Here is a 13,591-nt window from a genome sequence, read left to right as displayed (position 1 = left end):
CAGGGAAAGCAGGTCACAGGCCAGACACAGGATTTAATTTAATAGAAATCTTCAATCATTCATACATTCAAGTGAACATGAGAAGCCTCCCAGCCCCCACCTCGTCCCTTCATTCCCCTCCCCCACCCAATATATTTATTTCGTAGTAAGATTTGGACTCCGTACTCTACTCCCTTACCCACTGCAAGTGCCCTCCCCCCCCAGCAACCTCCCTCACCCAGACAACAGTCTCCTCACTCTTACCAGTGCCATTTCCCCACCGCTGTGCCAATAGCTCTATGCAATTTCTAGGGGGATTGTGGAGGGTAGCAGGGCTGTTATACAAGATTAAAGAACTACAGGAGATGTTTGCTTCAGCATCCCAAAAGAAGGGGAGGGGAGAAATTGCTTAGAGTTACTATCACCTGCATTTGAACTGGCTTTGGCACCAGCTGTGGCTGCAAGAGAGGCCAGGACAGATGCTGCAGTTATAAAAAAAGTGCAGCAGTGAGCTAGGGGGAATGGATTGAGCCACTCACTTTGAGCAGGAGCTCTCCCCACAGCTACAGTTCCCTAGAACAGACTGCTGAAAAGAGACATAATACTGCAGTCTTACAGACTCCCACCCCCGTGCTTGAGAACAGAGGAAAAGACAATCAACCTCCCCACCCATTCAGGGAGACTAAACTTTGAGGGACAGGGCAGGTAAGGGACTGGCGAAGGGGAAGGAGAGATACTCTGCCTCCTATATGCCCCTTTGCAGAGCACCTGAAGCCAGCCAGTAGAGAAGCTCGCCACCAGTAGAAGTATTCCATGCTGCCATTCTTGCCTGAACCAAGGGTTAAGTTTCTACTGTTAACTTTACCATACATTCATGCCCTGCAGGGCCTAGAGCTGTACTGACATGAATAGATTGTTGATGGCATTGGGGGCATGTGAAAAAAAAAAAAACACAAACAGAAACACCAATAAAAAAGTTCAAGTCTCACAGAGACATTACTGTATCCCCTCCCCCCTCATTTGGGTTTAACCAAGCAAGCCACACGGTCCAGGGTGAGGCTCAGCAGAGGAGTGGTGCTGTGGGAACCGCCTTCTACAGCTCATCCTTCACTGGTCCCTCCGTTTCCTCCTCTTCCTCCTTCTCAGGCTCGGGTTCGTCGTCATCATCATCATCCTCATCTTCATTATCTTCCCCTTCGGGCTCCTCGTCCCCTTCCTCCTCTTTCCGCTTCTTATCTTCCTCCTCTTGTTTCTTCCGCTGCTCTTCGTCCTGCTGCTCCTTCATTTTCTTTTCAGCGTCCTGGTGAGATGGATGGCAACATAAGTTAGGCAAAAGGAAGAGGAAGCATAGGGCAAGTGGTTTAGGCACTAGTCTGGGACTCCCTGCTTTGCCAGATCCCCTGGGTAGCCTTCACCAAGTCACTTTGCCTCTGGGCCTCTGTTTCTCCCATCTGCACAAGGAGAATGGTGCTGTCCTCAGACTAGTTTGGGCCAAGTAATAAGGAGACACTGCAAGAACTCAGCGAGCTAGGAGACTGGACTCCAACCTCTCCGCAATTGCAGACCACGTTATACCTTCATGGCTTGGCTCAGACATTCACCTCACAGGTCAGGAATCCTGCTCCAGCTGTAGCCCCCCTCCTGACACCCTGTCTATTCAGAGAGGGTATGCAGCCATTACAGGATTTGTGTTTCAGGACATTTATGGAAGCTACTTGGCCTCCTCTCCCTGCCCCCCAATACCAGATTTCAGAGGTGGCTTATTACAGCTGCCCACCACCGAGTTAACACTGAAGAGTCAACAGTAAACCACTGGACTCAGCTAGTCCTGCTTAAGAGGTGCTTCACTGGGAACAGAGGACAGCCCCAGGGGGTGACTGTCACTGCACTGCCTGCCAGCCCGCCCAACTGGTGGGAGGAGGGGACCATGGGCAGGCTCTGGCTCAGAGCAGTGCTTCCCCAATGTTGGCCCAGAGGGAGGAGACAGGTGCTGGCAAGGGGAATCCCTTCTGGCAGGGAACAGAAGCGCCTTCCCCCAGGTTAGCCAGTACCTTGGTGGCCCCCCAGGTCTCATTGCCAAACTCCTCAGCGAACTTCTCGTCATCTGTGATCAGGAAGTTGTCGAAGATGGTGCCAGATTTCACCTGAAAAGCAGAGAACTAGTGACTGGCTGCTCCTGGCTGCACAGAGCCTCAGCACAACCTCACCCAGCTTGCTCCAAGTATGGGGTGGGGAGGGTGTCATTCAGCAAGAAAGGGTGGAGTAAAAGTCCTGCCAGAAAAGAGCTTCATGCTTCTCAACCACAGTAGAGGCTGAATTCTCAAGGATTGGGCAAAGTACAAGCATGTGTTTCGTAGAGCCCTGCAAATCCACCAAGTGCTGCAGGTGCGGATGCAGATACCAACTTTGTATCCGTACAGAGCTGTTTTCTGGTGAGGGAAGCATTCTGATGCAAGAAGCCAGCAGTCTGAGGGCAGGCTAAGCTGTCTGCCTGCAGCACAGCCAAGTACAAGGCCCAGGTCCCATCAGACTGGATACTCCAGTGCTTTACTGCAGCTGGTGCTCCAGGGACTCAGCCAGAAGCAGAGCCGAGTTAGGGGAATTTCCCCACAACCCCCAGTGCCAGGTGGCATCAGGCCGATGCCACTGCTAGGGCTTTCCAATTCTCACCCCGGCCAGCCCTCTGGGGAGGAGCGTACCTGCCATAGGTCCAAGCCGATGACACCAAAGTTGTCGTAGGAGTACAGGCTGGGGTCAGGGGTGTAGTCTGGATTGTCGATCTCAGGGTGCACCCATTTTCCCTTGTAATCAGGGTTGTCGATCTGGCGGGGTTTCCACTCCCCCTGGGAAGCCAAAGCATGTGAGAAATCAAGTGAGCCGGGAAAGGAATTTCACCTCATCTCCAACAAGGGAGATCTGGGGAGAGGCCAGAGACTGGGACAAGCAGCTCTGCCTGCAAGTTTTACAGCGCCAAGAGTGGGACAAGCTGTCTCCTTTATGCAATGCCCTACACTGAGGCTCATGGGCCCAGAGTTTCAGGCGAGCAGGAGCTCAAGGCCTCACTTACTGCTGGTTTCAGAGCCATCTGGACATCAACTGAGCCTGCCCCAGAGGATGCCCAGTCTAGCACCCTGGATTCTCCCCAGGCAGGGCCGGAGCCCTGAACCAAAGAGCATGGTGGATTCTCAGTCACTGGCAGGCTTTAACTCATGCCTGAAGCTCTCAGGAGCTCAGCTCTAGGAACTACTGCAGGGCAGTTCTGTAGCCTGTGTTAGGCCATCAGACTAAATGATCCAACAACCCCTCTGCCTAAATTGCCTCAAATTGTCAATCTGACCCTAAATTGCCACATGCCAAGTGAGAACCAAGGTACATTCCCAGGTTGCTCTTTGGAGCGCTTCACAGCCTCCCTTACCAGCTCTGCCAGCAGCTGGTCAGACTGGGAGAGTGTTGCTGCAATAGATGGAAGGGGCATTAAAGACTCCATCTCCTCCCCCCCTGCAGAGGGAGGAGGTGGCACCAGGAAAGGACTGCTCACTGGCACTGCACAGAGGCGTTGGGGGGGTTAGGACTGCAAGGGCAGGATGCGTTGATGAGGCTCATGTCAATCCAATGCAGTAAGGGGCGAGAGTCAGACCTCAGACCTCATCCACGGCTACATGGATGCACAGCACAGACTGCAGCAGAGCTGCACAGCCCATGGCTCCTCCACTCAGGAAGCCACAGCATTTGTGCAAGTTTACAGTGAGGGATCCCAGCCTCACCTTGTACTCTGGGTTCTGGATCACTGGAGGCTCCCACTCCCCATCCATCTCCTCATCCCAGTCCTCCGGCTTCTTGGCGTCAGGGTCGGGAATGTGCTCGGGCTTATCCCAATCCTGAGGGGGCAGAGGAAGAGATCTGCTGTCAACTCCTCCCTCTGGGGGGCACAAAGCCCTCCTCTCTCCCCTACAATCTGTCCCCACCAGCTGGCCACATGGAGCACCACAATGCCAGCCTGTGTCTAGCCCTATATCTGCAGCCCCCCAGCTCACCTCAGGCTTAGTGTCCTCAGGGTCATCTATCTTGGCCCTCTCATCCCAGTCCTCCGGCTTCTTGGCCTCAGGATCCTTGATCTTCTTGGGAGGCAGAAAGTCCCAGTCTTCCTCCAGGCTGCCTGACTCCACCTTGCCGTTGTCGATCTTCACCTCATAGGTGTTGTCAGGCCGCACAATGAGGGTGTAGAGGTGGGAGAACTCATCGTCCTGGGCAAGGGAAGGAGCCGGGGATCAGAGGACCTGGCTGGAGGAAGGCTCTCCGCTCCAGGCCAAGGAGATCTCACTCCAGGCCCCCGTGGCAGGGCAGGAGCCCTATGCCAGGATACTCACTTTGCAGCGGATGTCTTTGTTGATCAGAACGTTCTTCCCTTTGTAGTTGAAGATCACATGCACTTTTTTGGTCCCTGGACCACAGATGTCAGGGCCTGGATCGGAAACAAGCCACAGTTTAGCAGAGCAAACCAGCCTGGCTCAGGAGGGCCTGAAATGACAAATCACTTTGTTCCAGTGCGGAGAGCTGGCAAATGCAGCCCCAGCAGGACCAGGTGCTAGCTCACAAATAGAGGGCCCAGTGTGGAGCTAGTGACAGGTTCAGCAGGGAGAGTAGGTGTTGAATGGGGCTCAGACTAGACTCTCCCCTCCCCCCAACCTGGCAGGCCACTCAGCAGAAAAGACAGGGGCAATGTTTGGGGGAACAGAGCCATCTAGGACAGGCTGGTCTCTAGGATTCTCAGGAGAAACCATCCCAGGGAGTTACGGGACAGAGTTTGTATTTCAGGTGCAAGTCTCAAGTTCCTTCATCTACCACTGGGGTGGAGCAGAGCAACAATGCATGACCTCTTAGGGCATGAAGCAAAGAACCCCCTTGGCAGCTGAAGCCATCCAGCCACACCACTGGCCCCATATGACATGGGTTATCCAGCAGCTTCCTAGCACAATGCTGGGCCACTAAGCACCCCCAGCCACTCCCAAGGTTTGGGAGAGCTCCCATCCACACACTGCAAGCCCCACCCTGCTTTGCATGAGACCCTAACCTCAGTCCAGGCCCATGTGGGTAATCCACAGCCAGCAAAGGCTATGGAGCTGTCCCACGCAGAGCCACTCACCAAACATGATGTTGTACTCTGAGTCCCCATGCATGTCCTCCTGGCTCAGGCTTGAGGGAAAGAGCTTGACATAGCCACCACCACAGTCAATGTTCTGCTCATGTTTCACAGTGAACTGCACCACCAGGGTCTTGTCCTTGTTGCTGAAGGGGTCAAAGCGAGCGGACAGGGCGTAGAAACGGGCATCCTGGCTTGTCTGGAGGCCTGGCAAGGGGAGGGGAGAGAGTCATGAGCTGCCAGCTAAGGGGAGCAGGATTCCTCACATAGCTGGCCTCACAGCTCAGCTGGCCTCAGAGCTCAGCACATCTGGGCAACAGGCCTCTTTGCTCATGCTCAGCACTCTGCAGCATGGTGCCTGCATACAGAGCCCCATGCCACTAACATAAAGCTAACAGGGCACAAGGCAGCAAAGAGATATCCCTCCTCCAGCCACATACATAGGTGCATTATGGGGTTCTGTCAGTCATGGACCCATGCTCCACTGTGCAGAAAGCCAGTCCTGTCCCAGAGAGCACCCGATCCAAGCAGCACCCAGAAAGCTAACCCATTACAGCCAGAGTAGGATGAGAAGGATGTACTGGGCTGATTTGATGCTAAGGTATTTATAGAAGTGCTGGGTGACTTGGAGGCAAGTAGGAACCAGCCAGAGGAGCCAATGGGCAAGATAGTTAAGAAAAGATGCCCCGATCTCCTCAGTACATCCCCGGAGGGATAGCAGAATGCAGCACGCGCACGCGCACACACAACTTCTCACCTTTATCCTTCTCAGCATCCCCATAGAACTTCCCCGCCGTCAGTTTGAACTTCCCATAGTCTGACTTGTGCTTTGACTCTACCCAGCGACTTGTCCAGGCATCTGTGGGGAAGAGACCCAGGCATCAGTTTGAACAGGCCCTAGCTCTCAGAAGGTGGGAATGTGACCTACAGACCCAGCCCACACTTGGCCATTGACTGAGGAAGGCCCTGTACCTTACCTTGCTCCATCATCACAGGCCAGAGAAGAGCTCTCAAACTGGTTGGGTAAGCCAGTCAGCCTGGAGTAAGTCTCTTTCACCAGGCAGGGAACCAAGGGAGAAAGGAAGTCACTACCCCTGCAAAGTTCTGACTCCCAGGGCTCCAGCCACTAGCCCACACACCCCCTCGCAATAATATGCCTACTTCATTCAGCAGGCCGAGTGGAAGTTTTCTGCCTCAGGCATGGTCAAGTGCAGAGCAGAATCTTGCATTCCTCCTCACATGAGCACTAGCTGTTCCCGACTAGAAGACAATACCCAGGAACTGAGTCACGTGCTGCTAAAATGCAGCCTCCTCCAACATGGAACATAGCATCTGTATAACAGCTTATATTGCTGATTAGTGCCTCGGATCAGCACGCCCTGGGGGTGCCGGTACATCCGTCTGCAGTGGCTGGGCCAGTCACTCAAAGCTCCCGTAGGGACAAGAAGCAAAGGAGCAAGCCGGGCTCACCTCGGGGCTTCTTGGCCTCCCAAACAGATTATGACACCGGCTCCAGCTGGGCATGAGAAATGCGGGGGGGGGGGGGGCTTCACCTACAGCTGCAGGCTTGCACCGCCGCCAGATTCCTTCCAGCCACCCTCCAGGCACAGAGGGGCTGAGCCCGGGCCCCCCCCGGGCCCCGCTCTGCCCCCCCCCACGTGCCCCCGAGCACGGACCGGTCCGTGCAGAGCAGGCGGGCGATGCTCGAGCAGGGGTGGGGGGGGCCCCTCCCAGCGGGGGGGGGTGTCTCTAGGACTCCCCGCACCCCCCCCCCCCCGGAGGAGGCCAACAGGCCGGGTGGGGGCAGGCCCAGGCCCGGGTCTCGGGTGCAGGAGTCAAAGGGGGGGGCGGTGTCCCCGGGCCCCCCCCCCGGCCGTGACCCCCCCCCCTCACCTCCGTCCCCGAACTCCTCCCTGAAGAGCTGGGCGGGCCCCGCCGCCGCCAGGCCCAGCAGGCCGCACAGCGCCAGCAGCGGGCTCATCGCGCTGGGTCCCACGCTCGCGACCCGGGAAGCTGCACGGCTCGAGACGCCCCCACCTAGCGGCGCACCGGACACTGCGGGCGCGCCGCCGCCGGCGACGGCTCTTATAGGCGGCCCGGCCCGGCCCCCGCCCCCGCCAGCTCCCCATTGGCCCGTGCCCTCGCGGCGCGCGCTCCCATTGGCGGGCACCCCGCGCGACGAGTGAGGCTGCGCCCCCGAACGTTGGCGTCCCAGATGGCCGCTTGCAATTGGTTGTCGGGCTCGGCCAATGAAGAGCGACCACGCGTTCGGGGGGAGACGCCTCCTCCTCTCGCTGGCTGCGTCGCCGCCGCCTGTCAGGTCACGTGATCTCTCGGGCGCTCTTAAAGGGCCAGCTCACAGCTGATCGGGCTCGTTCTCACCCCTGGTCAATGGGGGTCACCCTAGCCCAGCCCAGCCCATAATAACCACGAGCGGGGCAGGTGATAAAAGAACCCTAGTGGGGGAAGGAGACCTGGGTACAGGGCGGTGATGCATGCTAACCTGGGGGTCCATGGCTGCGAGCCTCTCTTTGGGAGGGGTCCAGCAGACAGCAGCTGGGAGCCAGGACGTCTTTGCTCTGCCACTGACTTTTCCTGAGGTTTCGGTCAACTCACTTAGGCCCCACTTTCCCCTCTGTGAAGAGACCAACCTACCTTCACTGAAGGCTTGTGAGTCCCCAGCTAAAGGCACGGCTTCTCGCAGAGGCCCCAAAATGTTTCATCTTTGCCTTCGTAAAGTCTGTCCAGGAAATCTAAAGAAGAGAAATAGCCAGTGCCAGGGCTCTGTGCATGGTAAAGAGCTAAAGGTTCTACTGTGGAGGAAGTTCTAATACCAAAGCCTCCCCATTTCTACAGCCCCTCCTGCAGCAGTGCACACGATTTGCAAGCTGTGTGAACAAAGATCTCTGAAATGCAGCTTCCCTGGCTTATTTATTTACTATCCTCCCTACTACTAACATGCAGCATCTTCTGGGGTGGGGCACAGCAGCTGTTCATTCAGGGATCCCTCACCCAATGCTGAGATGCAGCTGTTTCTGAGGTGGGTTGTGGGGGCTGTTTGTATAGGGATTCCTTGCCTGGCACAAAAAAGCAGCCATCTCACAGACGGAACTAGCTGTCTGTTTAAGAGCTCAGAACAACACTGTTCAAAACAGGGGCAAAACCCCCAGCTAACAGGAAACAGCTCTGGGACGTTACACATACCCAGCAGATGGCCAGCCAGGTGCCTGGCTAACCTGTGCCCAGACTGCCAGTAAGCAGGGGTCTGCCCCAGGCCAATTCAGGACCCTCAATCAGAGGATTCTGAGATACGGTTTTAATAGAGTATCTGTCTATCCACACATACATGTTCTAACCACCTATCCCTTCATGCACCCCACTAACCACCCATCCCCATAAACACCCTTCCATTCTCATCCATACCCTTACCCCGCTACACTCTCCACTATCCATCCATCCCATACATAGCATCCCTCCACTCAAATCCATATGCACCTCGCTATTCAACCACCAATTCCTTCAATCTCCATACGCATCCTTCCCTCCACCCATCCCCACATACATCTTCTAGCCCCATACTCAAACTCCCATTCACCCATCCCTCACACACCCCACTATGCACGCATTTCATACATGCCCCCTCTCTATCCCAAAACATACACACCCCACTGGTAATTCCTCTGTCCCCACATGCACTCACCCCTCCATCCACACACATCCCTCTCTCCATCCCCATATGCACCCCACCATGCAGCCCTCTTTACCCCATCCACACTATCTGTGGATTTTCTATAGTGCCCATCACCTTTGGCCTCCCTGAACACAGATGTCCTTGTCCTCTTATCATTGTCTGCCTAGCATCATTTACATAACAGACAGGCTGTCCAATCTCACCCCATTCTTGGGGTCTGTTGTGCCACTGAACTCTAAGATTTCTATTACACGAGCTCCCCAGCCCCATGGGGCTGCCACACAAACGGATTTTCTTTTGCAACCCCAACGGTTTAGCTGGCAGCAAGGCCCAAGAGAGATGGCAGGGCAGGGTGTGCCAGAGAGATAAGTTACAGAGGAAAAGAAAGAGGGAACTAGTTTGAGTGTCTGTAAGGATAGGCTGCCCAAGAGGTCGGACTTGTTGGGTTTCTCGTTATTACAAATCTCGGTGCCTCATCTCTCCCTTAACCACAGCATCATGAAGAAGAAGATCCCAGATAAGCAGCAGCTATCGTGTTCTGAGCTGGTGGGACCGTGACTTTCCCAAGGGAGTGCGACTTCCCCAAAGGACCGCCTGTGCAGAACAGAGCCGTTGAGTCCAGTTCAGATCCTGGAAGCTAGGCTGGATGGGTGATCACTGGGCCAAATCCCAGGATGCTTCCATAAGGGGCTTTTGGCCATAGACATGGGAACTAGGGGGATAAGGAGTGCTACAGCACCCCAGGCTCCTGGCCTAGTACCTGGGGTTCCTGCTGCCACTCCATGCACCAGGTTTTTGGCTGTTGGCTCTGCGCATTGGGTTCTTCCTTTTGTCAATTGCATAATATACCACACATACACCAAAAGGGCCTCCAGTAGCAGAGGGGGTTTGCGACCCCTTGATACCAGCTGGCAGAGGACAGAGGCGTGTGTAGAGTTAGAGGGATCTTGTGGGGCTAATATCTATATTATAGCATGCCAAACGGTGGCCTGTGAAGTCTCTACCCAAAGCCAGCAAGACACTGGACATTGTGATGATTGCAAAGCGGATGTGTGGATATGTAAGGAATCATGTCTCAAGGTCTGTGAGATAAAGCAGTCCCCAGGCAGGAAGGAAAAACCATGTTTCCCTTTCTGTCAGGGTGGCTGTGTCTAGACTGGCAAGCTTTCCGCAAAAGCAGGTGCTTTTGCGGAAAAACTTGCCAGCTGTCTACACTGACCACTTGAATTTCCGTAAGAACACTGACTTCCTACTGTCTGAAATCAGTGCTTCTTGCGGAAATACTATGCTGCTCCTGTTCGGGCAAAAGTCCTTTTGCGCAAAGCTTTTGCGCAAAAGGGCCAGTGTAGACAGCTCAGATTTGTTTTGAGCAAAAAAGCCCCGATGGCGAAAATGGCGATCGGGGCTTTTTTGCGCAAAAGCGCATCTAGATTGGCACGGACGCTTTTCCGCAAAAAGTGCTTTTGTGGAAAAGCGTCTGTGCCAATCTAGACACTCTTTTCCGCAAATGCTTTTAACAGAAAACTTTTCTGTTAAAAGCATTTGCGGAAAATCATACCAGTCTAGACGTAGCTGGAGTGTGTATATTGCATGGCCCAGGGCCAATTCAATCAGCATACAAACCAGTAGATGCTCCCAGAGACCTTTGCTGTCTTGGCCAGCGTCAAGCGTGAGGGCTTGCAAAGAGAAAAGATGAAAGGGAGGGTCTTTTGGGGAAAGGAACTTAATTCTGTAGCTACATAACAGAAGAGAAGAGGGGACAAGATCTTATCCTTCACCGAGGAGCTAGGCTGCTGGCAGCGTGTCTTCTCAATGGAGGGTCATAGGCACTGGAGGGCCTGTAAAGCACTGGAAGAAAGGCTCTGGGGTGAGCTCAGTGCTAGGAGACTGGAAAATACCTCATTAGTTAAGTGCAGGCTCTAGGATGCATGCTGCGATTGGATTTTAGAGATCACCATTTGTTTTCACTTGTTCCTCCATTCGATAAACGGAACCGTGTTTTCGCCATACTCACATTGTGCTACGTTAGGCTCTGTCTACACTGGGAAATTTTGGCGACAAAAGTGCTGCCGACGTGGAAAAGTCAACGAAAGTGAAAACCGATAAAACCAGTTTTTCTGCCTCCCATTGTCATCATTTCATGGCCACTTGGCTAGCACCTTGCTAACAGACAGAGCAAAGCATTGTGGGGGAGCATCCCACCAGGCGGAGTTGTGGGAAAGCAAAGCTGATTCCCGCGCTTCTTGGGATTCCCTTGTAGATCTATGAGCTCTCAGTGCTGAGGAACGGCAAAGCAGCACAGCGGCCTCTCCAGCCCTCCCCCTGCAGCAGCAGCCTGCCTGCCACTGTGTTCCTAGCAGGTCAGAACAGGAGCCTTCCAATGATTTCTTCCTTATTTGTTTCCCCAAACAGAGCAGCTCGCTCAACTGCCAGATACTTCCCAGAGCTTTGAAAGGGGAGGGGGGGGGGTGCAAGCCTGCAGGGCAGCAGAGATCACAAAACACTGAGCAGAGCCACCAGGGCAAGTGGTGTTGGATACTGGCAGAAGCCAGTCCTCTCCACAAAACAAACAGCAGGGTCCACATGGGGGCTTGTCAATGCTGACATGTTTTGTCACCAAAAACTGCTTTTTGGGAATACAATCTGTCTGTCATCAGAGTGCTAGCCATGTGTCCATGAAATGGTGACAACGGGAGGCAGAAAAAATGGCATGACTAGTTTTCACTTTCGGCAGCTTTTGCCTGTTGACAGCACTTTTGTCGCCAAACCTTCCCAGTGTAGACAAAAGCCCGGCTCTGTTGATAATTAAGGGAGGGAAAAAGATAAAAGTCTCTTGCAGCGGTGGAAGTGTTTTGGCACCAAAACTGGGTGTTTTTCCTAACTACGGTCGCATTGCACTGTTGACACTCTCACTGCTGAGTCACCAAAAGGGAGTTTTTGGAAACAAAATGGCCAGTATAGTCAAGGCCTTAGGCAGAACAGTGAATTGAAGGGGGCTGGTTCCTTCGGGGCTAGCGGAACTGTGAATTCTGTGAGTGCACAGTGGAACAGCAGCGAGGCACTCCAGGCAAATGCTCACAGGGCTCAGGCTTGGCATGAGACTATCACTAACCTGCAGAGGGACAGGAAAGTCTTTGTAGGCCAGGAGGGACTCAGATCCTCCTGTTGCTGGTGGATTCTGCCCCTGGCAGGCACAGGTTTCTCGCTTGGTATTCATACTGGTCCCATCTCAGGTACCTGAGTGCTTGGGAGATTTTTCTTCACTGGACCACTACAGGGCGCTGAGCGAGAGGTGTATTCCACTCTGGTGTGATGGCAGGGAACGTGGTCCCTATGTGGGAAACCTAAATTAAAATGGAATTAAGATTAGGAGACCATGTCAGTAACTGAAGGGTAGAACGTCCCTGTCCTGTTTTAACATCAGGACTGTCCCAGTTACAGTGAGACAGCCAAGCACTTTACAGCTGGAAACCCACAATTCAGACACCCAAGCAACCTTAACTCTGCCCATGCAGCGATCATAAATTGATCCATAGAGACTAAGGGCAAAAGAACCAGACTAGGACATCTAGTCTAATTTCCTGCGTCTTGTAGGCCAGTACACGTCACCCAGTTACCCTGCGATTAATCCAGTAACTTGTGTTTGGCCAAAGCCTCTTCCAGAAAAGCCCCCTGTGCGAATGGGAAGCCATCGCTGCCCCTTAGTGCTAGTCTCCTGGTCAATCAGCCTGATTTAAAAATTGTTGCCTTGTTTCTAAACTGGCTTCAGCTTCCAGCCTTTGCTGCTTGTTCTGCTTTTCTCTGTGAGAATAAAGGGCCATCCTGCACCCAGTAGTTTCTCCCAGTGACGGGGCTGAAACACTGCAGCCTCATCACCTCGCTTGCGTTCTGCTAAGCTCAACAGCTGACGCTCTTTCATTCAGCCTCTCTGGGGGTTGTTTTTGTGGATCTCCTCCAGGGTGTTCTGATTTATCAACAGCTGTTTTAAAAGGTGGGCTCTGGCCTTTGGTCCTCCCAGCATTCCGGACACAGTCTCACCAACTGGGACTTCACAGTTCTGACCAAGATGCCTCAGGATGTGCTCTACGTGCAGGTTCGGTACAGCAGAATTACTGCTGGGGCTGTGAATTTTGAGAGCCAGTTATACCTGTCCAGCCTCTAATGTGACTGCACTTATATCAGAGTACAGGTGCCTTATGGGACACCCCCCTCCCCTCCCAGAGATGACACAAGAACCCAGGAGTCCTGCCTCCCAGTCCCCCAACCCCTGCTCCCATTACCTGGACCTTAGGCTGGATTTAAAGGGGGTGTGTCTTTTAGTTTTTGCTTTCACTATGCTAGAGAGTTATAGCCCTTAGAGAGCAACTACCCAAACCTCCCTCTTCTGAGCCTGCAGGCTGTTGGCACATGTGAGAGGCAGACTGCGCAAGCCAATATCCTGGTGGAGGCGGAAAGAGAGAGATGGGGACAGAAGCACATGCACTGAACACCCTGTTCTGCAGGCTGAGGAAGGTGTTCAGGTGGCAACTCAGCTCAGCCCACACTTGGTTTGGACTAGGGATGTAATGGTATAATCAATTAACTGATAAGCAAAAGCTTATAGGTCAATGCTATAGATAGACCACAACCACGACCACACACACATACACCTACCACCCACTAAGGATGTTAAGGACTAGTCGACTATCTGAAAAGCAAATGCTTATCGGATAGTCGAGTCGACTAGTTGATTCTCCCCCCTCACACACACTTGCTACCTCTATCAGATAGAGACGGCAAAG

At 53.7% G+C, this 13,591-nt stretch overlaps 1 protein-coding gene across 1 annotated transcript; it reads right to left on the bottom strand.

The window, feature by feature from the left end:
• Positions 1–157: 157 nt before the first annotated feature.
• On the bottom strand, positions 158–7,191 carry CALR (calreticulin). Its single transcript, XM_075902372.2, has 9 exons — positions 7,013–7,191; positions 5,877–5,978; positions 5,123–5,326; positions 4,347–4,441; positions 4,014–4,223; positions 3,744–3,857; positions 2,679–2,822; positions 2,031–2,123; positions 158–1,279 (listed from the first exon to the last, which is right to left on the bottom strand). Exons 1-9 carry the CDS (start codon positions 7,098–7,100, stop codon positions 1,073–1,075), a joined length of 1,257 nt encoding a protein of 418 aa, XP_075758487.1. The 5' UTR covers positions 7,101–7,191; the 3' UTR covers positions 158–1,072.
• Between the last annotated feature and the right edge of the window lie 6,400 nt (positions 7,192–13,591).

This window comes from Pelodiscus sinensis, chromosome 31 (genome assembly GCF_052426305.1).
Source record: "Pelodiscus sinensis isolate ZL-2025 chromosome 31, ASM5242630v1, whole genome shotgun sequence".
NCBI classification, from domain to species: Eukaryota; Metazoa; Chordata; order Testudines; family Trionychidae; genus Pelodiscus; species Pelodiscus sinensis.
Note: the sequence above shows the minus strand (reverse complement) of the source record. Positions and strands in the feature narration are given on the sequence as shown.